We start from the raw sequence: 20,284 nt of genomic DNA, 5'->3' as shown, positions 1-20,284 counted from the left end.
CGCCCGCCACGGCTCCACCTTGACCTCTGGCTCGTCCCGATGGTATTGCCAGCCTTTCGAGTCGTCCCTCCTGGGGAAGCCTCGCTTGGGTCTGGTCGTCCCTCCTCAGGAAGCTTCGCCTCAGGATCCGATCATCTCTCCTCGGAAAGTCTCACTTGGGATCCGGTCGTCCCTCCTCAGGAAGTCTCCCCTCAGGATCCGATCATCTCTCCTCGGAAAGTCTCACTCGGGATCCGGTCGTCCCTCCTCAGGAAGTCTCCCCTCAGGATCCGATCATCTCTCCTCAGAAAGTCTCACTTGGATCTGGTCATCCCTCCTCAGGAAGTCTTCGGATCTGGTTGTCCCTCCTCGGGAAGCCTCACTCGGGATCCGGTCACCCCCTCCTTAGGAAGCCTCACTCGGGATCTGGTCATTCCTCCTCAGGAAGCCTCACTTGGGAATCTGGTCGTCCCTCCTCAGAAAGTCTCCGGATCTGGTCATCCCTCTTCAGCCTCACTTGGGATCCGGTCACCCCGCCTCAGGAAGTCTCCCCTCAGGATCCGATCATCTCTCCTCAAAAAGTCTCACTCGGGATCCGGTCATCCCTCCTCGGGAAGCCTCCCCTCGGGATCCAATCATCCCCCTTCAGAAAGTCTCACTTGGATCTGGTCATCCCTCCTCAGGAAGTCTTCAGATCTAGTCGTTTCTCCTCCGGAAGTCTCCCCTCAGGATCCGATCATGTCTCCTCAGAAAGTCTCACTCGGGATCCGGTCGTCCCTCCTCAGGAAGTCTCCCCTCAGGATCCGATCATCTCTCCTCAGAAAGTCTCACTTGGGATCCGGTCGTCCCTCCTCAGGAAGTCTCCCCTCAGGATCCGATCATCTCTCCTCAGAAAGTCTCACTCGGGATCCGGTCGTCCCTCCTCAGGAAGTCTCCAGATCTCGTCATCCCTCCTCAGGAAGCCTCACTCGGGATCTGGTCATTTCTCCTCAGGAAGCCTCACTTGGGAATCTGGTCGTCCCTCCTCAGAAAGTCTCCAGATCTGGTCATCCCTCTTCAGCCTCACTCGGGACCCGGTCACCCCGCCTCAGGAAGTCTTCCCTCAGGATCCGATCATCTCTCCTCAGAAAGTCTCACTCGGGATCCGGTCGTCCCTCCTCAGGAAGTCTTCGGATCTGGTTGTCCCTCCTCGGGAAGCCTCACTCGGGATCCGGTTACCCCTCCTTAGGAAGCCTCACTCGGGATCTGGTCGTCCCTCCTCAGGAAGTCTCCAGATCTCGTCGTCCCTCCTCAGGAAGCCTCACTCGGGATCAGGTCATTTCTCCTCAGGAAGCCTCACTTGGGAATCTGGTCGTCCCTCCATAGAAAGTCTCCGGATCTGGTCATCCCTCTTCAGCCTCACTCGGGACCCGGTCACCCCGCCTCAGGAAGTCTCCCCTCAGGATCCGATCATCTCTCCTCGGAAAGTCTCACTCGGGATCCGGTCGTCCCTCCTCAGGAAGTCTCCCCTCAGGATCCGATCATCTCTCCTCGGAAAGTCTCACTCCGGATCCAGTCCTCCCTCCTCAGGAAGTCTCCCCTCAGGATCCGATCATCTCTCCTCGGAAAGTCTCACTCGGGATCCGGTCATCCTCCTCAGGAAGTCTCCCCTCAGGATCCGATCATCTCTCCTCGGAAAGTCTCACTCGGGATCCGGTTGTCCCTCCTCAGGAAGTCTCCCCTCAGGATCCGATCATCTCTCCTCGGAAAGTCTCACTCGGGATCCGGTCGTCCCTCCTCGGGAAGCCTCCCCTCGGATCCGATCATCCCCCTTCAGAAAGTCTCACTTGGATCTGGTCATCCCTCCTCAGGAAGTCTTCAGATCTAGTCGTTCCTCCTCAGGAAGTCTCCCCTCAGGATCCGATCATCTCTCCTCAGAAAGTCTCACTCAGGATCCGATCATCTCTCCTTGGAAAGTCTCACTCGGGATCCGGTCGTCCCTCCTCAGGAAGTCTCCCCTCAGGATCTGATCATCTCTCCTCAGAAAGTCTCACTCGGGATCCGGTCGTCCCTCCTCGGGAAGCCTCCCCTCGGGATCCGATCATCCCCCTTCAGAAAGTCTCACTTGGATCTGGTCATCCCTCCTCAGGAAGTCTTCAGATCTAGTCGTTCCTCCTCAGGAAGTCTCCCCTCAGGATCCGATCATCTCTCCTCAGAAAGTCTCACTCAGGATCCGATCATCTCTCCTTGGAAAGTCTCACTCGGGATCCGGTCGTCCCTCCTCAGGAAGTCTTCATTTCTGGTTGTCCCTCCTCGGGAAGCCTCACTTGGGATCCGGTCACCCCTCCTTAGGAAGCCTCACTTGGGAATCTGGTCGTCCCTCCTCAGAAAGTCTCCGGATCTGGTCCTCCCTCTTCAGCCTCACTCGGGATCCGGTCGTCCCTCCTCAGGAAGTCTCCCCTCAGGATCCGATCATCTCTCCTCAGAAAGTCTCACTCGGGATCTGGTCGTCCCTCCTCAGGAAGTCTTCATTTCTGGTTGTCCCTCCTCGGGAAGCCTCACTTGGGATCCGGTCACCCCTCCTTAGGAAGCCTCACTTGGGAATCTGGTCGTCCCTCCTCAGAAAGTCTCCGGATCTGGTCCTCCCTCTTCAGCCTCACTCGGGATCCGGTCGCCCCGCCTCAGGAAGTCTTCCCTCAGGATCCGATCATCTCTCCTCAGAAAGTCTCACTCGGGATCCGGTCGTCCCTCCTCAGGAAGTCTCCCCTCAGGATCCGATCATCTCTCCTCAGAAAGTCTCACTCGGGATCCGGTCGTCCCTCCTCAGGAAGTCTCCCCTCAGGATCCGATCATCTCTCCTCGGAAAGTCTCACTCCGGATCCGGTCGTCCCTCCTCAGGAAGTCTCCCCTCAGGATCCGATCATCTCTCCTCGGAAAGTCTCACTCCGGATCCAGTCCTCCCTCCTCAGGAAGTCTCCCCTCAGGATCCGATCATCTCTCCTCGGAAAGTCTCACTCGGGATCCGGTTGTCCCTCCTCAGGAAGTCTCCCCTCAGGATCCGATCATCTCTCCTCGGAAAGTCTCACTCGGGATCCGGTCGTCCCTCCTCAGGAAGTCTCCCCTCAGGATCCGATCATCTCTCCTCAGAAAGTCTCACTTGGATCTGGTCATCCCTCCTCAGGAAGTCTTCGGATCTGGTTGTCCCTCCTCGGGAAGCCTCACTCGGGATCCGGTCACCCCCTCCTTAGGAAGCCTCACTCGGGATCTGGTCATTCCTCCTCAGGAAGCCTCACTTGGGATCTGGTCGTCCCTCCTCAGAAAGTCTCCGGATCTGGTCATCCCTCTTCAGCCTCACTTGGGATCCGGTCACCCCGCCTCAGGAAGTCTCCCCTCAGGATCCGATCATCTCTCCTCAAAAAGTCTCACTCGGGATCCGGTCATCCCTCCTCGGGAAGCCTCCCCTCGGGATCCAATCATCCCCCTTCAGAAAGTCTCACTTGGATCTGGTCATCCCTCCTCAGGAAGTCTTCAGATCTAGTCGTTTCTCCTCCGGAAGTCTCCCCTCAGGATCCGATCATGTCTCCTCAGAAAGTCTCACTCGGGATCCGGTCGTCCCTCCTCAGGAAGTCTCCCCTCAGGATCCGATCATCTCTCCTCAGAAAGTCTCACTTGGGATCCGGTCGTCCCTCCTCAGGAAGTCTCCCCTCAGGATCCGATCATCTCTCCTCAGAAAGTCTCACTCGGGATCCGGTCGTCCCTCCTCAGGAAGTCTCCAGATCTCGTCATCCCTCCTCAGGAAGCCTCACTCGGGATCTGGTCATTTCTCCTCAGGAAGCCTCACTTGGGAATCTGGTCGTCCCTCCTCAGAAAGTCTCCAGATCTGGTCATCCCTCTTCAGCCTCACTCGGGACCCGGTCACCCCGCCTCAGGAAGTCTTCCCTCAGGATCCGATCATCTCTCCTCAGAAAGTCTCACTCGGGATCCGGTCGTCCCTCCTCAGGAAGTCTCCCCTCAGGATCCGATCATCTCTCCTCGAAAAGTCTCACTTGGGATCTGGTTGTCCCTCCTCAGGAAGTCTCCCCTCAGGATCTGATCATCTCTCCTCAGAAAGTCTCACTCGGGATCCGGTCGTCCCTCCTCAGGAAGTCTCCCCTCAGGATCCGATCATCTCTCCTCGGAAAGTCTCACTTGGGATCTGGTTGTCCCTCCTCAGGAAGTCTTCCCTCAGGATCCGATCATCTCTCCTCAGAAAGTCTCACTCGGGATCCGGTCGTCCCTCCTCAGGAAGTCTCCCCTCAGGATCCGATCATCTCTCCTCGGAAAGTCTCACTTGGGATCCGGTCGTCCCTCCTCAGGAAGTCTCCCCTCAGGATCCGATCATCTCTCCTCGGAAAGTCTCACTCGGGATAAGGTCGTCTCTCCTCAGGAAGTCTCCCCTCAGGATCTGATCATCTCTCCTCAAAAAGTCTCACTCAGGATCCGGTTGTCCCTCCTCCGGAAGTCTCCCCTCAGGATCCGATCATCTCTCCTCAGAAAGTCTCACTCGGGATCCGGTCGTCCCTCCTCAGAAAGTCTCCGGATCTGGTCATCCCTCTTCAGCCTCACTCGGGATCCGGTCGCCCCGCCTCAGGAAGCCTCACTCGGGATCAGGTAGTTGTTCTCCACTGTCCACCAACTTCTGGCCTGTGTGGAGAAACTCAATGCCGTAGTTTTTCAGTTGGTTCATTTTTAGGATCTCTGTGTTGTCCTTGATGTTTTTGGCAAGTTGGCCCCTTGGAGAACCTTCTGATATGGAAATTCACATCCTTCAATTCTGAGAAAATACTTTGAACAAATTTTTAGATGATTTTTCTCCCTGTGTGTTCTTTCTGGAAGTCCTTGAAGAATTGTTTCTTGCCAGTCAGATCATTTTTCTAATTTTGTCATCTTTTCTGTTTTCTACCTTGGTGTTTTTAATCTGCTTTCTAGGAGTTTTTCTCAACTTTATGTTCCAACCTTGTGTTAATTGTTTTTTGCTCTGGTCAATACAGAAATATTCCAGAGCTCGTTTTGCTTTGTTTAAGGGCATCTTTTATTAACGAGTACAGTCTTTTGGGGCACGTGGGTGGCTCAGTCGGTCGAGCATCCGACTTCGGCTCAGGTCGTGATTTTGCAGTCTGTGAGGTTGAGCCCCACGTCGGATTCTGTGCTGACAGCTCAGAGCCTGGAGCCTGCTTCAGATTCTGTCTCCCTCTCTCTGCCCCTCCCCTGCTCGTGCTTTGTCTCTTTCAAAAATAAACAAACATAAAAAAATATTTTAACGGATACGTTTTTTTTGTCTTTTGGGGATATGAGTAACAGTTGCGCTTTTCTCTCCTTTTGTTTTTCCAAGCTTCCTTTTTGCATGGTGTTCGTCTCCCCCAGGTTCGGCGTCTGCAGCTGGCCTCGGCTTGTCTAGATTGTCTAGATCGTCCAGATCTTTCTAGGTGGCAGGCTTCCCGGGAGTACTCTTGCTCAGGGCCAGGGCCCGGGACGGGTTGGTCTGTGGTGACACTGGGGGGTGCGCCCCTGCCTCCGGTGCCCTGGTGCTACCCCTCTGCCTCGCCCTCCTTCTCCGCCTCCCAGCCTACCGGTGAGCAGTGGGGAAGGTCCTGGGGCCTCCGCCTTCCTGCTCTCTGGGCTCCCGGTGTGGCTGTGTCGCATCCGGCACCCCAGGATCTGCCCTCCGGTTCTAGAACTCTGGCACTGCTGTCTCAGCTCTGCTCTGTTCACGTCCCGTGCTCACCGGGTCGTCCGGGTTTAGAGGTCAGGGGCCTCCAGTCCGCCATCTGGCACCCACTCCGGCCTGGCCTTTTTTCCCAAGTGTTCATAACTTAACTGAGATGGTGCTCCATTTCGTGTCCTTTTCCTCGATCCCCTTACGGTAGGTACGTTTCCTCGTGCGCAGGAAAACTGCGAACTGTTCGCGATGGCTGCTTACGCTACGGTCTGCTGAAGTGTTGCTGGCCTTGACTCTTTAGCTTCTGTCCCTTTTGGAACGTTAAGGACGATGTGGTGGGGCACCTGGGCGGCTCAGTCGGCTAAGCCTCCGACTCTTGGTTTCGGCTCAGGTCACGATCTCCCGGTTCGTCAGCTCAAGTCCCACATCGGGTTCTGCGTCGGGCTCTGCACTGTCAGCACGTAGCCTTCTTGGGGTATTCTCTCCGTCACTGCCTGTCTCAAAAGAAGTAAATTTAAAAAAAAGGACGAGGCTAAAACGGACCTCCTGATAGCACTTCAGCTCTGTGGCGTGTGTCCTTGGGAGAGAATCCCTGCCCGGCAGTTTCAGGCAGGAAGCTGAAGCCGTAGAGGGGTGGCTCGCAGAGGGAGAGGAAGGTCATTCTAGTCGTTTACCTTAATCAACCTGGACGCCGAGTCCCGATTGCCCTCAGGGTGGGCCCAGCCGCTGCCACCTGCCCTCAGCAAGCCCCCCGGCGGCTCCTGGGCCCGCAGTGCCTGCCTCCACTGCCCCCACGTGGGAGAAAACGGCGGAGTGTAGACAGGACAGAGCTGTGAACTAAGGCCGAGCAGGAGAGACCGACCCCGAGGTCGCAGAGGCTGGGGGACGGTCGCCTGCAGGGCCGCAGGGCCGCGGGGCAGACTCGGCCTTGTGGCGTGGCCCAGTCAGGCCCTTTGTGCCGCCTTGGCCTCCCCTCCGTGGACGGGCTCGGGCCCCGAGCTCTGGAGGAGGACTCCGTGGTCAGAGTGCAGGGAGGAGCCCACGTTGCACAGGGAGGAAGGGTGAGCTGCCTTCTGGGCGGTGGCGATCAGGGGGCGCCTCCTCTGGCTCAGGGGCCTGTGGCGCTGAGCCCTCCCAGAAGAGCCCGCACCGTGGTGACCGGTAGTCGTTGAGGACAAAAGTCACAGAGCTTTCTTTCGGCCCGAGTTTCCGAGTAAAGACCTTTCCGTGGAAAGCAGCGTTGGCCTTGGGCGCGGTCCTGCCCCTCCTTCCAGAGGGTGCTCGCGGGCACGGGTGGTGAATGAGCCGGGATCTTCTCTTCACAGCTGGCTGGAGGAGGGCTCACCTTGGTGGGCACCGCCCCGTGCACATTGCCCTGCCCTCCCCTCCCCAGCGGCTCCGGCTCACCCCTCCCTGCTCCCACTAGGCCCTCCTCCCCCTTGTGCTCCCTTCCATCGCCTCCTCCCGGGTCTCCCCAGACCCTGCCGGGCGCTGCCCCCGACGTGGCCGTCCTGAAAAGCTGGCTCCGGTAGGCCTTTGTGGTGCCCCGCAGGGCTGCGAGCTGCCCCGCCCGGGCGGGACTGCCTGCCTGGCCTCTCCAGACAGAGACCCGGCGGCCCAGCATCCCTAACGTAGACTCTGGGCCCGCCCTAGCTGGACAGATGCGCTGTGGTCACGGGCCCTAGAAAATGGTGAGCTGGCGGCTGTGGGTCTTCATCTGCCGGGTGAGAGGTCCTGGGACCCGCCCCTGGGTTTGGTGGGCGGGGGGGCGCGGGGTTGACCCTGGCACATGGAGGGCCACATGCTTAGCACAGGGACGTGGAGAGTGTTCGGTTCTGCCGAGCGGCGCGATGAGCAAGAGTGGCAGTTCTGCGTGTAGAACGCCTGCACGCGGGTGACGGTTACTGTCACGCACCTAATGGAGCGACTCCGGCTCCGCCCCGTGACCCTCCAGCCGGGTGCCGGAGACGCATCTGTGTCCCTGTTCACATCCGCTTCCCCTTCAGATGCTGGACGAGAACCACCACCTGATCCAGTGTATCCTGGACTACCAGAGCAAGGGCAAGACGGCCGAGTGCACCCAGTAAGTGGCCGTCGGGCTGCGGAGGTCGCCCTCAGAGGACGGCCTCGTCCCCCCACCCCAGGGCGCTCCCCGAGGAGGGGGAGACGATGTGGAGGGAAATGAAGTGTGGGCGGAGGGGGCTGCTGGGGGGACACACCAGGGGACGATGAGCGCCCCCGGGCGGGACCTCGCGTGACCCCCGGGGCTGGACGCGGAGTAGGTGCAGGAGCTGGCTGTCAGAGCCACCCGGAGGCCTGGCGTGTGTGAGCGGCCGCCACGCGCCTGGGGGCTTTCCCGGGTTGAACCGGGCTTCCCCACGTCCTCCCGGCCTGTCCGGGGGGGCCGCTTCCAGGGGGCAGAGAGATCGAGTCCGCCGCGTGTCACGGTCAGATGGAGGAGGGCTTGTCCTCTGGCGTCCGCTCAGGTGTCTCCCTCAGTCTTCTGCCTCCTCCCACCGCTCTGAACAGACCTGGTGGCGCGTGCCTTCGGGCCACCGCCTCGGGGCCTTTCAGCATGTTTTCGTCAGACAGGATCCCGCTCACGACTCAGGCCGGGTCCTGTTCCCTGCCCGGCCCTGTGCTAGAGCACAGAGCGCTGTGTTGCCTGCCCCGTCCCCGAAGGTCAGTGTCCCCCTGGGGCCCGGCTGCGAGGCTGTCCCGGGTGGACTTCGCTTCTTCCGACTGGCCCGGGGGCGCTGCCTCACTGTGTGCCCCTCCCCTGCAGGTACCAGCAGATCCTGCACCGGAACCTGGTCTACCTGGCCACGATCGCGGATTCTAACCAGAACATGCAGTCCCTGCTGCCCGCCGTGAGTGCCCGCGGGGGGCAGGGGGGGACAGTGGGCCACCCTCGCCCAGTGCAGTTGCCCGGTGCGATCCGGGGAGCAGCCGTCGGAGCGTGTTACGTGCCAAGGAACAGACAGGAGCCCGCAAAGGGGGCAGGAGGCCAGTCGGCCCGAGTCGGAAGTGGACCGGTCAGAATCATGACATCAGTTTCTGTAGCAAAGGGAGGAGACCCCGAGGAAGCAAACCTAGAAACGGTGGGCGGCAGGTCTCCGCGGGGAACAGGAGGTGGTGCAGGGGATTCTCGCTCTTTATCGCGAGCCCTTCTGAGCGAGTCTGAAGATGCTGCCCGGGAATAAACGGCGCTCCGATTCGGCAACAGGACTGTGAGATGCCACCGGTGCAGTGAAGTTTTAAGTGTCAACATACTTTGTTTTCTGCTTAACTTTTTAAAATCCGTTTTCCCCAAATCAAATAATTGCTGCCAAGGCAAGGTCCAGCAGTGGCCGCCTCCCGCAGGTGGACCGGAAGGCAGAGCCGCGAGAAGGACCGGCCCGTGTAGACCGTGGTGGGCAGGGACGTTCTGGGACACACGCGATGCCCCCTGGTGCCCTGGAAAGTGATGTCATAGGTGCCAAGGTGTCTTGCCGACGAAATTGTTAAACGGACATTGATTGGCCTATGAAATCGGGATTCCTTGCAATGGAGACAGCAGAGGATCCTGCGGGGAACTTCATTTTCTTGGCCAGGTGTAGACAGCATCTGCCTCCGAACCTTCGGAGCTGCTGTTTGGTCTGGATCCGGGAGGTGAGGGTGCAGGGGTCCCTCGTGCGTCCCGTCGCCTTCTACATCCTGATCACGGTTGGGCTTGCTGCAGGGCAGGGCACACGCACGGGAGGAGCAATGAGAGGGCCAGGGCTAGGGCACAGGGCAGTCTGTGCAAAGGCCCCGGGGCATGGGGTGGTGTGGATGAGGGACACAGCGAATCCTGGCCAGCTGAGGCCAGGGTGCAGGGGCAGGGGCAGTGCGGTGGACCGGTGAGGTGGTCCCTTGCATCCCCAGTGAGGAGGGCCCATCTTTGAACCTCTGGTATGTGCTGGTTAGCTTGGTACTCGCTTAAGGTCTGAACGCTCACAAGAATGCTCGGTGTACCGTCTCCTGGCCTGAGGCGTTTGGGCCTCGTAGTCCGCAGTCAGCGATCACGTGTGTGAGCGGCAGTTGGTCACAGACATCTGCCAGGTGGCCGTGAGCCGTCGAGGTAGCTCTCTCGAACCTCCGAGTCCCCGGAGGGCTTCGGGTGCTTCGTCTCTGGGTTAACCAGCCTCCCGTTACTTTCTTGTCGCCTGCAGCCGCCCACCCAGAACATGAACCTGGGCCCCGGAGCGCTGTCCCAGAGCGGCTCCAGCCAGGGCCTGCACTCCCAGGGCAGCCTCAGTGATGCCATCGGCACGGGCCTGCCCCCGTCCTCCCTCATGCAGGGCCAGATCGGCAACGGTGAGTACCCGGAGCACTGGCGACAGGGTCACCGCCTCGGGCTCCCCGGTGCCTGGCTGTCTCGGCAGAGCACCCCGTGCCCTGCAGAGCTGAGCGTGGGGCGTCCCTCCTCCCAGAGGCCCCGGCTGCGGGGGCGCTGCTGTGCCCGGGCGCACGTGCGCAGGGGTAACGTGCAAAGGGGATAAAGCGCTTCAGGTCCCCTGCTCTGCTTTGACTTCACATCCACGCGTGGGGTTCCGGGTGGGTTTTTTAAACAAGAGCAAAAAGGTTATCTTCGGATCAAGAGCTAGATCTCTAGCCACCGGGAACCGTCCCTGTCACAGCGAACGTGCGATTCCCGCGCTCGGTTCGTTTCCTTCATCGGTGGCGCTGCCGACCACGGGCTGGCCTCCCTCCGCGCGATCGCTCGAAGGAAACGTGGGGTGTCTAGCGGCAGGGCCAGGCCTGCCATCGGACGCGGTCTCTGGTGGGTTTAAGGCCCCCTCCCTGTGCTCCTGGCAGGTCCGAACCACGTGTCCATGCAGCAGACGGCGCAGAGCACGCTGCCCACCACCTCCATGAGTATGTCGGGCAGCGGCCACGGCACGGGGCCCGGCTACAGCCACTCGGGACCTGCCTCTCAGAGCGTGCCCCTGCAGGGCCAGGGCGCCATCGGCAACTACGTGTCCCGGGCCAACATCAACATGCAGTCCAACCCAGGTACCGCCCTGCTCGGCCCTGGGACGCCCTGCCGGCCCCCGTGACCCTTCGAAATATGTGCAGACCGTGCACGCGGTCCTGTGGGGCTTCTGAAGGGGTGGGGGCCGTGGGAACAGACCACGTGAGGTCTGGCTCTGTGGAGAGGGGGTTTCCACCAGTCCCCGCGGGAGCGTCAGGCGAGGCCGTGCCGAGGGGCGGTCCGTGCCCTATCTGAGGACGGGGCCAGGCTCACGCGGGGTCGGGGGTGGTGTGGCCAGAGCGCAGAAGTGGGCAGCGTGCAGGGCCACAGACGCTGGGCCAAGGGAGCCCTGTGGGCTGGGAGCGGGGTGCCAAGCACTGGGAAACGTCGGGTCCCCATCGAGCCGTCCCAGAGTGTCAGACACTGAATTTCAGAGGCTTGGTACGGACAGGGAGATCATGAGCTCTCTCCCTAGTTTACTTTTACGTCTTGTAATGTCTGGCTTTTTTGGGAGGGAGAGAGCATGAGCAGGGGGAGGGGTGGGGGTGGGGGAGCAGAGCCCGACGCAGGGCTCAAATTCACAAACCGTGAGATCACGACCTGAGCCGGTCAGATGCTCAACCAACTGAGCCATCCGGGCACCTTTTTTTTTTTTTTTTTTTTTTGCGAGAGAGAATGAGCAAGCAGGGGAGGGGCAGAGAAAGAGAAACCTAAGCAGGCTCCACGCTGTCAGCGCGGAGCCCAACACGGGGCTCGGACCTACAAACGGTGAGATCATGATCGGAGCCAAAATCAACAGACACTTAACTGAGCCACCCAGGTGCCCCAAGATGAGGATATTCTAGACATATCGAGCCAAGATATATTACTAAAATAGATCTCACCTGTTTGTTTTACTGTCATGGCATGGCTCACTTCCCGTCCTCCTGGGCAGTGCTGCTCTAGCGGGCTCTGAGCAGGGGCGGCACGACTGGACAGGCCAGAGGGCACAGGCCTGAGCATCCGGGGGCACGGGCGTGGCTCCTTCGCAACCAGCCTGGGGGACGAGGGATGACAGGACAGGACTCGTGTTTCTCTGTGCGTGGAGGTGGCCCGGGAGCTGGAGTCAGACAGGGATGCGGCCGGGGTCTGGGGTGAGGGTGAGGACGCCCGCCTGGGGAGCTTCTTGGGGTTATTCGGGTCTGTCGTGTCGCCCAGTGTCCATGATGCACCAGCAGGCGGCCTCGTCCCACTACAACTCGGCGCAGGGCGGGAGCCAGCACTACCAGGGCCAGTCGTCCATCGCCATGATGGGCCAGAGCGGGCAGGGGAGCAGCATGATGGGGCAGCGGCCCCTGGCGCCCTACCGGCCCTCCCAGCAAGGTAATGCCCGCACCGCGTCTTTCCGCCTGGGAAGCTGGGGGGCGTGAGGCTTTAGTTCTTTAGTATTGAGCAAGGATCGTGGATGGTCCGGAGCCTCGTGGGGCTAACGAAATACGGAAGGACAAGGGCCGGTGCCGCTCCTGGAGGCGGACAGGCTTGAGGGGCTGTAGGGGGTTAAGTCAGGCGCAGGGTCCACAGCAGGTGCCGGGCCGGTCAGGTTTGTAAGTGTGGTCCCGGGGACTGGGGGCTGGATGCAGGGGGTCCCGACCAGGCCATCGAGGAGGCTGTCACGTCACGGGAGAACCGTTGCTGAGTTACCGTCCTGCCCCCAGGCTCGTCCCAGCAGTACCTGGGCCAGGAGGAGTACTACGGAGGCGAGCAGTACGGACACGGCCAGGCCGCCTCGGAGCCCATGAGCCAGCAGTACTACCCTGACGGTGAGGCCCGCGCCCGCCCCAGCACCGGCCGTGGGGTGGCTGCCCACCGCCGTGCTCCGGTCGCCCCCAGTGCAGACCCGTCGCCCCCGGCCTCTGCCGGCAGGGCACCCGGAGTCCCCCTCGCCCTTGTGCCTTTGGGAACGGGGTGAGGGCACGTCTGGTCTCTGCTGAGAGAAGCTTCCAGTTCAGGCCACAGCCACTCACCTACTTGAGGCTCCTCTCTCCCTTCCCAAACGGCAGCAGCGGGTTGAGGCTGAGATGTGCCGTCCCCTGAGTCAGGGCACGTAACTGTTTTGGAAGGTGGACACGGGAGCCCTTATGAAATGCCTTCCGAAGGCGGCGGTTTGTATCTGCTGCTCAGTTTCTGCGGATTCTTTTCCCTTGGTGCCGCCTTTCGGTCACGTTTTAAACAGTCTCAGGATCTGTGGAGGTGGTGTGGAAAGCGGTCACCTAGGATCGGTGGGATTTGGAGGGGGAAGGACCCCGCAAAGGACGCGTGCTCCTGCACGGAGCACGCGTCGGGTGGGCGGTGGGGAGGCGGCCGAGGCCAGGGCAGGGCGAGCTGTGTCGCCGCCACGTGATGGTGACAAGGCCTCCTGAGGGCTCACGGTGCCCGGGATGAGGGGCCGCCGGGCCTTGTCACGTGTTGGGCACTGAGTACACGGTCTCCTCTGTCAACTGTGACAGACGGACTCCTCACGCTCACCCCCAAGCAGGGTGGCTGCCTGCGTCTCAAGGGAACGGAGGCCAGGAGGTGGCGGGAAGCTGCTTCACAGACTTAACCTGCGGGAAAAAGACGGATCGGGCCTGACTCCGGGCACTCCTGACCCCACGTGTTGCCCGTTCAGTTCACGACTGAACCCCGAGCCCAGGCGGCCTGGACCCCCCCCCCCCCCCCCACTGACTGTGGTCCATGTGGGTTTTCCTGCAGGACACGGAGACTATGCCTACCAGCAGTCGTACACGGAGCAGAGCTACGACCGGTCCTTCGAGGAGTCCACGCAGCACTACTACGAGGGCGGTAAGCCGCGCGGGGCCCACGCTTCAGTCAGACACGCGCTGTGCCGGGTGGCGCCGCACTCCGTGAGGCCATGGGTCCCCGTGGCCGCTGCGGGCGCTGCGCTCATGACGCGGGCGGGGTGGTTGGAGTGGCCGCTCTGGAGTCGTGGGGGCACAGACCCTCCCATCTGTGCAGGGGGAGCTCAGACGGGCTCCCTTAAGAGTTCCCGACTCGGTGGGGGGGTCCGGGCGCCCCGTGTCCCTCCCGAGCCAGGCAGGCGATGCTCCTGGGGTGCGTGGCTTCCTTGGGTTTGGCCTGGGCGTTTCTTGAAACACCTGCTGGCCAGATCAAGTGCAGCTTGGGCCGGGAGCTGTCCGCAGAGGTGGGGTGAGGCGGTGACGTTCTAGAAGCAGACTGACAACACAGAGCCAAGTAGCGGCACGCACCCGTTTTCCTGCTGTGAATACTCGCACTCACACTGACTTCCAGCCACCAACGTGATGTCACCAAACACCACTAGGAAGAAACGTGCACGTTAACCTCTCAGATGGGGCCCCTATAGAGTGAAGGTACCTCGCTGCCCTTGCGAGACCCCAGGAGAAGAGAAAACCGTGAGGCCACAGGGCACTGGGACATCGGCCCGTTTATAGCCTAGGCTTCCCGGTCAGGACATCAGAAGGGGAGACAGCGTGAGGTTTCGTAGCAGGGCCCCTGGGGAAGGAAACACAGATAGAACCATGAAACAGGCAGTTTGCAAATCCAGGTGTTTACGGTGGCTTTTTAAAAGAATTAAGCTAGAAACACAACAACATTTACCGCCTGAACCATTTCTGAGCGTAGTTCAGTGACGTTCAGCACATTTACATTGGGCGGCCGTCCCGACCGTCCGTCCCCGAACTTGTTCGTTTTCCGGACTGATTTTCTGCCCCCGTCAGACACTGGTTCCCACCTCCTGCCCCCAGCCCCCGGCGCCCGCTTTCTGTCTCTGTGTGTGACTGCGTCCATCATGCAGGATCATACAGCACTCGTCCTTCTGTGACTGGCTCGCTTCGGTCAGCATAATGTCCTCAGGGTTCATACGTGTGTTAGCAGCTATCGGAGCGTCCTTCCTTTTAAAGACGGAATCGTTTTCTAGTGTGGGCACAGCATGTTGTTCGTCCATTCCACGGTCGATGTTTTAAAATTTTTTTACATCTATTTTTGAGAGAGAGGGGGAGAGAAAGACACCACACGAGTGGGGGAGGGGCGGAGAGTGAGGGAGACACAGAATCCCAAGCGGGCTCCAGGCTCTGAGCTGTCAGCCCAGAGCCCGACGCGGGACTCGAACCCACCGACGGTGAGATCGTGACCTGGGCCGAAATCAGCCACTTAACCGACTGACCCCCCAGACGCCCCGATCGATGGACACTTTTGAGTTGTCTCTGTCTCTCAGCTGTCGTGAATAACGCTGCTGTGAACGTCAGCGTGCAGATGTCTCTTCGAGTCCCTGCTTTCGTTTCCTTTGCATTTATACCCAGAAGTAGAATTGGGGGGGGTCTGGTAATTCTGTGTTTAATTTTTTGAAGAACTGCATTCTGTCTTCTGTGGCGCGGTCTTGTTTCTTAGTTACGGCGGTAGGAGATTATAGGACATGTGGAGAATACGGGAGAATCGCCCAGTTAGAAGGACTTCCCCGCAGCGATTCCCCCTGTCCCCACGTTTGGGTGTTGCTTGCGAACACGGCTCAGACCCAGCCTTCTTGTCCTGGCGAGTCTGGCTCCCCAGGCCCCGTGATGGCCCGTGCCTGTGCAGTCACGCAGCCAGGCAGGTCCTCACCCCTTCCCTGGCAGGTGCCCCACCTGTTCCCAAAGCAGGTGCCGTGACCTGGCCATCACCCCTGGCTGGATCTGAAACCTGATGACGGGTGTAGAACAAGAGAACAAAACATCCCAACCACCTTGAAGTAAAATTATTTATGGACAACTTCATGTTCCCCGTTGTTTTTACGAACCAGTCAAGTGATTGAGTGTTGGCCGTTGATGGGGAAAGGGTGACGCTTTTTTTTAAAAAAATTTGTTTTAATGTTTGTTTATTTTTGGGAGAGAGAGAGAATGGGGGAGGGGCCGAGAGAGGGGGGAGACGGGATCCAAAGCAGGCTCTGCGCTGACAGCAGCGGACCTGACGCAGGGCTCGAACTCACCAACCTGAGCCGCACGCTTAGCTGGCTGAGCCACGCAGGGCGCCTGCGGCAACACCTTTATCCTGCCTCCTCACCACGACTCAGGTGGTTCCTATGTCGCGCTTGGTCGTGCCTTCCGTTACGACCACAGGAAACTCGCCACCCGAGACCACCGAGGCGGTCCCCTCGTCCACACGGTCGCCCCAAGCGCTGTTCTGCAGCGGAAGCTCAGCTGCTTCTCTTCGCTTCCAGTTGAAGGCGGGTGTGAGCGAGCGTTCTCGGGGCGCACCACACGCCCCTCACCTTGGACGTTTCCGAGACGCACGCTGGCCCAGCGACAGCTCTGCGGGCTCCTGACCGTGGCGGCCGGCCCGTGTCACTGGCACGGGTATGGGAGGGTGGAGGGATCGCGGGCTGATGGGGGAACAGATGGGCCCACGCCGGGCAGTCGCGCCCACACAGCCTCGCCGGGAGGCACTTGGACAGGGTGCTGGAGGGGGAGCCCCTCGCAGCGGGAGACCCGCCGAGAGGCCGCGGCCAGAGGCCACACTGCAGACGGGGGTCCCGGGGAGAGGGTTCCTGTGCCCAGCAGCACGGCTCCGGGCCAGGGGCCGACAGCTGTGGAGCACTGACCTGCCTCCAGGCAGCAGCCGCTGGTGACACTTCCCAGGGTACACCAGCTGGTGGGCTCTACACGGCTAAAACTCTGCGTGTTTGCGCCATTATAGAAACAACCCGACGCGTAAAAAGTCGAGTTTGGCGCACTCAGGTGTCTGCGCCGCTGGGTCTCCGCCTGCCGGGAAGAGGTGAGCTCTCGGGGCCACCTGGGGCTCATCCCTGCACGCGCTCCTCCGCCAGCACTGGGGCCTGTCCGCGGAGGCCGCAGCCGTGGGCCCTCCGTCCGCCTCCCGGGACGCCGGCGCTCAGCCCTCTCCACTGGGGGGGCCCTCTGCTCACCGCCAGCTGTGCGGCGTCCCGGTGAGAGTGCTCAGGAAAGAACCTTCCGGCAGAAACGACTGCTCCAAAGACAAGTTCAGGACGTGCCGCTCAGCCTTTGGAACTTCGAAGCGCACATTTTTATACCCTTACGTTTGGCTCACGCGTTCTCGCCTCCCATAACCCGCGGGACGTTTGCTAAAACGGTCACTTTTTTTAAGGCAGGTGTGGCAGACGGAATGGTTTCCTCCTGAATCTGGAAGCGTTTTGTTCCGTCTCGTTAACTGGACCTCGACCCGGCACTACCCGCACTTGTGTCACAGGGCCCAGGTCACCCCACGGTGGGTGGCGGTGCCGGGTGTGGTGTGAGAGGCAGGCGGTGTTCTGCTCTGAGGAGACTGGATGTGCGTGAGTGGCCCGTGGCCCCGTGCAGGCGGAGGGCACCGAGTGGAAGCAAGGAGGGGGTAGGTTGAAGCCAAAATAAAGAGTCTTCCAGTCATTACGTTATTCCACAGTGTGATGGGGAGCCTTGTGGGGCGCGGCAGCTGGTCCTGGGGTTCACAGGAGGTGGCATGGGACAGGAGCCCCGGGTGGTCCCGTAGAATGAGAGGGCGCTAACGTGCAGAGGGCTGGTTCCGGGCCAAGCGGGATGAGGGGATGTGGGACCCGCCAAGCCAGGTGGACACAGCGCCATCAGGGCCCCCGCCGAGCAGTCCACGGAAGCCTCGAAGTCCTGCTGCACCCTGTCACTGAGACCTGCACTGGCGGAGAGCAGACAGAGCCGGGGTCTGTGGCCCTGTGACCGGTCCATGTGTCTGTTAAACAGTGTCTGTTAAAGGAAGCAAAGCCTCTGTGGCTGCCGTGGTGGAAAATCCGGGTGGTGCCGGGTGCTCAGGCCGGGTGCCGAGGACCAGGGTGTCTGGGGTGCCGCCTTCTGCGGGACACGGTACGTGTTTGCACATGCACACACACCCCACGGACAAACTCTGGAAAGACGGTCAGGACACCGATAGAAGTGGCTGCGAGGGGACCGGGTGGGGACCGGGCAGGCTGCGGGTGTCCTTTTTCCCTGAACCTCTTGAAGGTGGGCTGGCTTCGTGTTCACATTTGTGGATCTCGCGAACGTATCTGCCTGTGCGGAAGGTAAATTTACAAATATTAAACGTTACTATCTCCTAAAATCAAAGCAGCCCGACCCTGTGGCCGTCCAGACCCATCGCACCCCTGGTCCCATGGTCATGGCGCTGTTATCCTGGGTGTCCTCAGGGTCTTGCCCCGAGGAGACCCGGAGTGTGGCCCATGCGTGTCCCCGAGGCACACCCTTGCTCCCTGGTTTTTGTTGTTGTTGCTTTTAATGTTTATTTATTTTTGAGACAGCATGAATAGGGGAGGGTCAGAGAGAGGGAGACACAGAATCGGAAGCAGGCTCCGGGCTCCGAGCTGTCAGCACAGAGCCTGACGTGGGGCTCGAACTCAGGGACTGCGAGATCATGACCTGAGCCGAGGTCGGACGCTTAACCGACTGAGCCACCCAGGCGCCCCTGCTCCGTAGTTTTTATAGACTGCGTCACTGAGCTGATGGGTCACTGATTCCTGGTGGTGGTTTTGTGTCCATGACGCTCAGCCAGGCCCCTTTCCTACTGGGCTTGACTCCGGTGGAGGGAAGGTTTTCCGGGCGTGGGAGGGCGGATGTGTGCTTCCCAGAGGCGTCCCTGCTAACGTTTGTGGCGCACCTACTGGGTGCCAGGCCGCAGCCAGATAGCCTGTGAGTGAGCTCCTCCGTTACCATCCAGTAAGAAGGGGCTGTGAGGCTGAGGTACGCAGACTGAGCAAAAACTTCAAGCCCTGAGGAGGACCCGCCGTGTCTCAGATGTGCTTCCAGGGTGAGCGAGGCGAGGTGTGGAGCCCGCCACGTCCCGCCCCACGTCCTGCCCTGCATCTGCCCCGTGGCTGCCCACCCGTGGCTGTCCAGCCTGCCGGCCTCAGGGTAGGAGCTGTCAGAGCAGATGCGGTGGGTTTGCAGGGCCCCTGTAGGGGGGACTTGCCCTGGGGTTGGAGCACGCTGCTTTGGTGGCTGCTGTTGACGTCCCCGCGGACAGTTTTACGCCCTCACGGGGTGAATTGGCTCTCGGTAAAGCTGCTGCTTAGAAAAATACGCCACCAGGATCTGGTTTTTATTTATTTATTTATTTATTTTATTTTTTTTTTTTTTTTTTAATTTTTTTTTTCAACGTTTTTAATTTATTTTTGGGACAGAGAGAGACAGAGCATGAACGGGGGAGGGGCAGAGAGAGAGGGAGACACAGAATCGGAAACAGGCTCCAGGCTCCGAGCCATCAGCCCAGAGCCCGACGCGGGGCTCGAACTCACGGACCGCGAGATCGTGACCTGGCTGAAGTCGGACGCTTAACCGACTGCGCCACCCAGGTGCCCCAGGATCTGGTTTTTAAATACTTGTATTTTACGGCTCCTAGAAAAGGAAAACTTACTTTTAATTGGGAAAATAAAGTAGAAAAAAAGATTTGACAAATACGGGTTTTCATAATCTGGCCTCTGTTTTCTTCTTTCTGGGACATGTTTTGCTTATAAAGAAAAGAACAGGCAACTACAGTAGTCCCTCCCTCCCCCCACCCACAGTCTCCCTGCCGTCTCAGTGACGGGGCCCCTCGAGGGAAGCAGAGGATCCCCTCCCTGATGCTCAGTCTGTTTCATCGTTGCCGTTAATCTCCCATTGTGCCGAGTTCATAAACCGCACTTGGGGTGTGTGTCGAGGAAAACGCTTGGGGTGTGTAGAGCTTGGCGCCCCCACGCCTTCGGGCTTCCATGGGGGTCTTGGAGTGGGGTCCCCACGGGTAGGTGGGGGCTGCCACATCCTCTCCGGGCCAGCCATTCGTCTGCTGGCAGGTGTCACTGGCGAGTGAGGACCGGGGTCTCCTGAGCCCCCGCTGCAGACTCAGGACCGAACGCACTACGAAGGCTGCACGCTCTGCGTGGTTTTGAAGAGCGAAGCCCTAACTCAAAAGAACACGACAGAACCGCGCTTATGCTGGTCTTTTTATAAAAGCGTTCGGAGACCCGTGAATGGAATTTCGTCTCCAGCCTGAATCTGAACGGGCAGCTCTGGAGACCCTGCGGTGGGAAGGCTCTAGGAAGATTTCCATCTAACTCTTAGCCCACGTCCGGCGAGGCGCTCACTGGGACCCTCACTTTTCTCACTGCAAGCTTCCTTCTGAAACGAGGCTTTTAGCGTGGACACTGCCTGGTGAGATCTTGAAAATGAGAGTTAAGGCATTTTCTCTGAAAAACAGAAAAAGTGGATCTGAAATAGTGGTTGGACTTTACCAACGTGAAGATAAAAACATACAGGCCGGCTCGGTCGGGGGAGTGTGCAGCTCGTGATCTCGGGGCGGTGACTTCGAGCCCCACATCGGGCGTAGATTACTTAAATAAATAAACGTTTAAAAATATATAGGTATATTGGGGTACCTGGGTGGCTCAGTCAGTTAAGCATCCGACTTTGGCTCAGGTCATGATCTCGCGGTCCGTGAGTTCGAGCCCCGCGTCGGGCTCTGTGCTGACAGCTCAGAGCCTGGATCCTGTTTCAGATTCTGTGTCTCCCTCTCTCTCTGCCCCTCCCCCTTTCATGCTCTCTGTCTCAAGAATAAATAAAAAAAACGTTAAAAAAATATATATAGGTATATATTTGCCTTAAAAAAAATTCTCTGTGGCACTGATTTCC

General features: G+C 59.6%; 1 protein-coding gene across 10 annotated transcripts in view; it reads left to right on the top strand.

Moving 5' to 3' along the window:
* Positions 1-20,284, top strand: part of SS18L1 (SS18L1 subunit of BAF chromatin remodeling complex) — a 32,593-nt gene that overhangs the window by 4,601 nt on the left and 7,708 nt on the right. For 4 of the 10 annotated variants that reach the window (XM_042979989.1, XM_042979991.1, XM_042979990.1 and 1 more), the window contains exons 2-9: positions 7,663-7,739; positions 8,249-8,338; positions 8,442-8,526; positions 9,850-9,994; positions 10,496-10,693; positions 11,850-12,014; positions 12,347-12,451; positions 13,383-13,472. In XM_042979989.1, the coding sequence (XP_042835923.1) occupies positions 7,663-7,739; positions 8,249-8,338; positions 8,442-8,526; positions 9,850-9,994; positions 10,496-10,693; positions 11,850-12,014; positions 12,347-12,451; positions 13,383-13,472 (955 nt within the window). Of the gene's footprint in view, positions 1-7,662; positions 7,740-8,244; positions 8,339-8,441; positions 8,527-8,652; positions 9,308-9,849; positions 9,995-10,495; positions 10,694-11,849; positions 12,015-12,346; positions 12,452-13,382; positions 14,676-20,284 lie in introns of those variants that run through there. The other 6 variants (XM_042979985.1, XM_042979987.1, XM_042979994.1 and 3 more) reach the window with 5 other exon arrangements.

The sequence above is a fragment of the Panthera tigris genome, chromosome A3, assembly GCF_018350195.1.
Source record: "Panthera tigris isolate Pti1 chromosome A3, P.tigris_Pti1_mat1.1, whole genome shotgun sequence".
NCBI classification, from domain to species: domain Eukaryota; kingdom Metazoa; phylum Chordata; class Mammalia; order Carnivora; family Felidae; genus Panthera; species Panthera tigris.
This window is presented reverse-complemented; position numbering and strand designations above follow the sequence as displayed.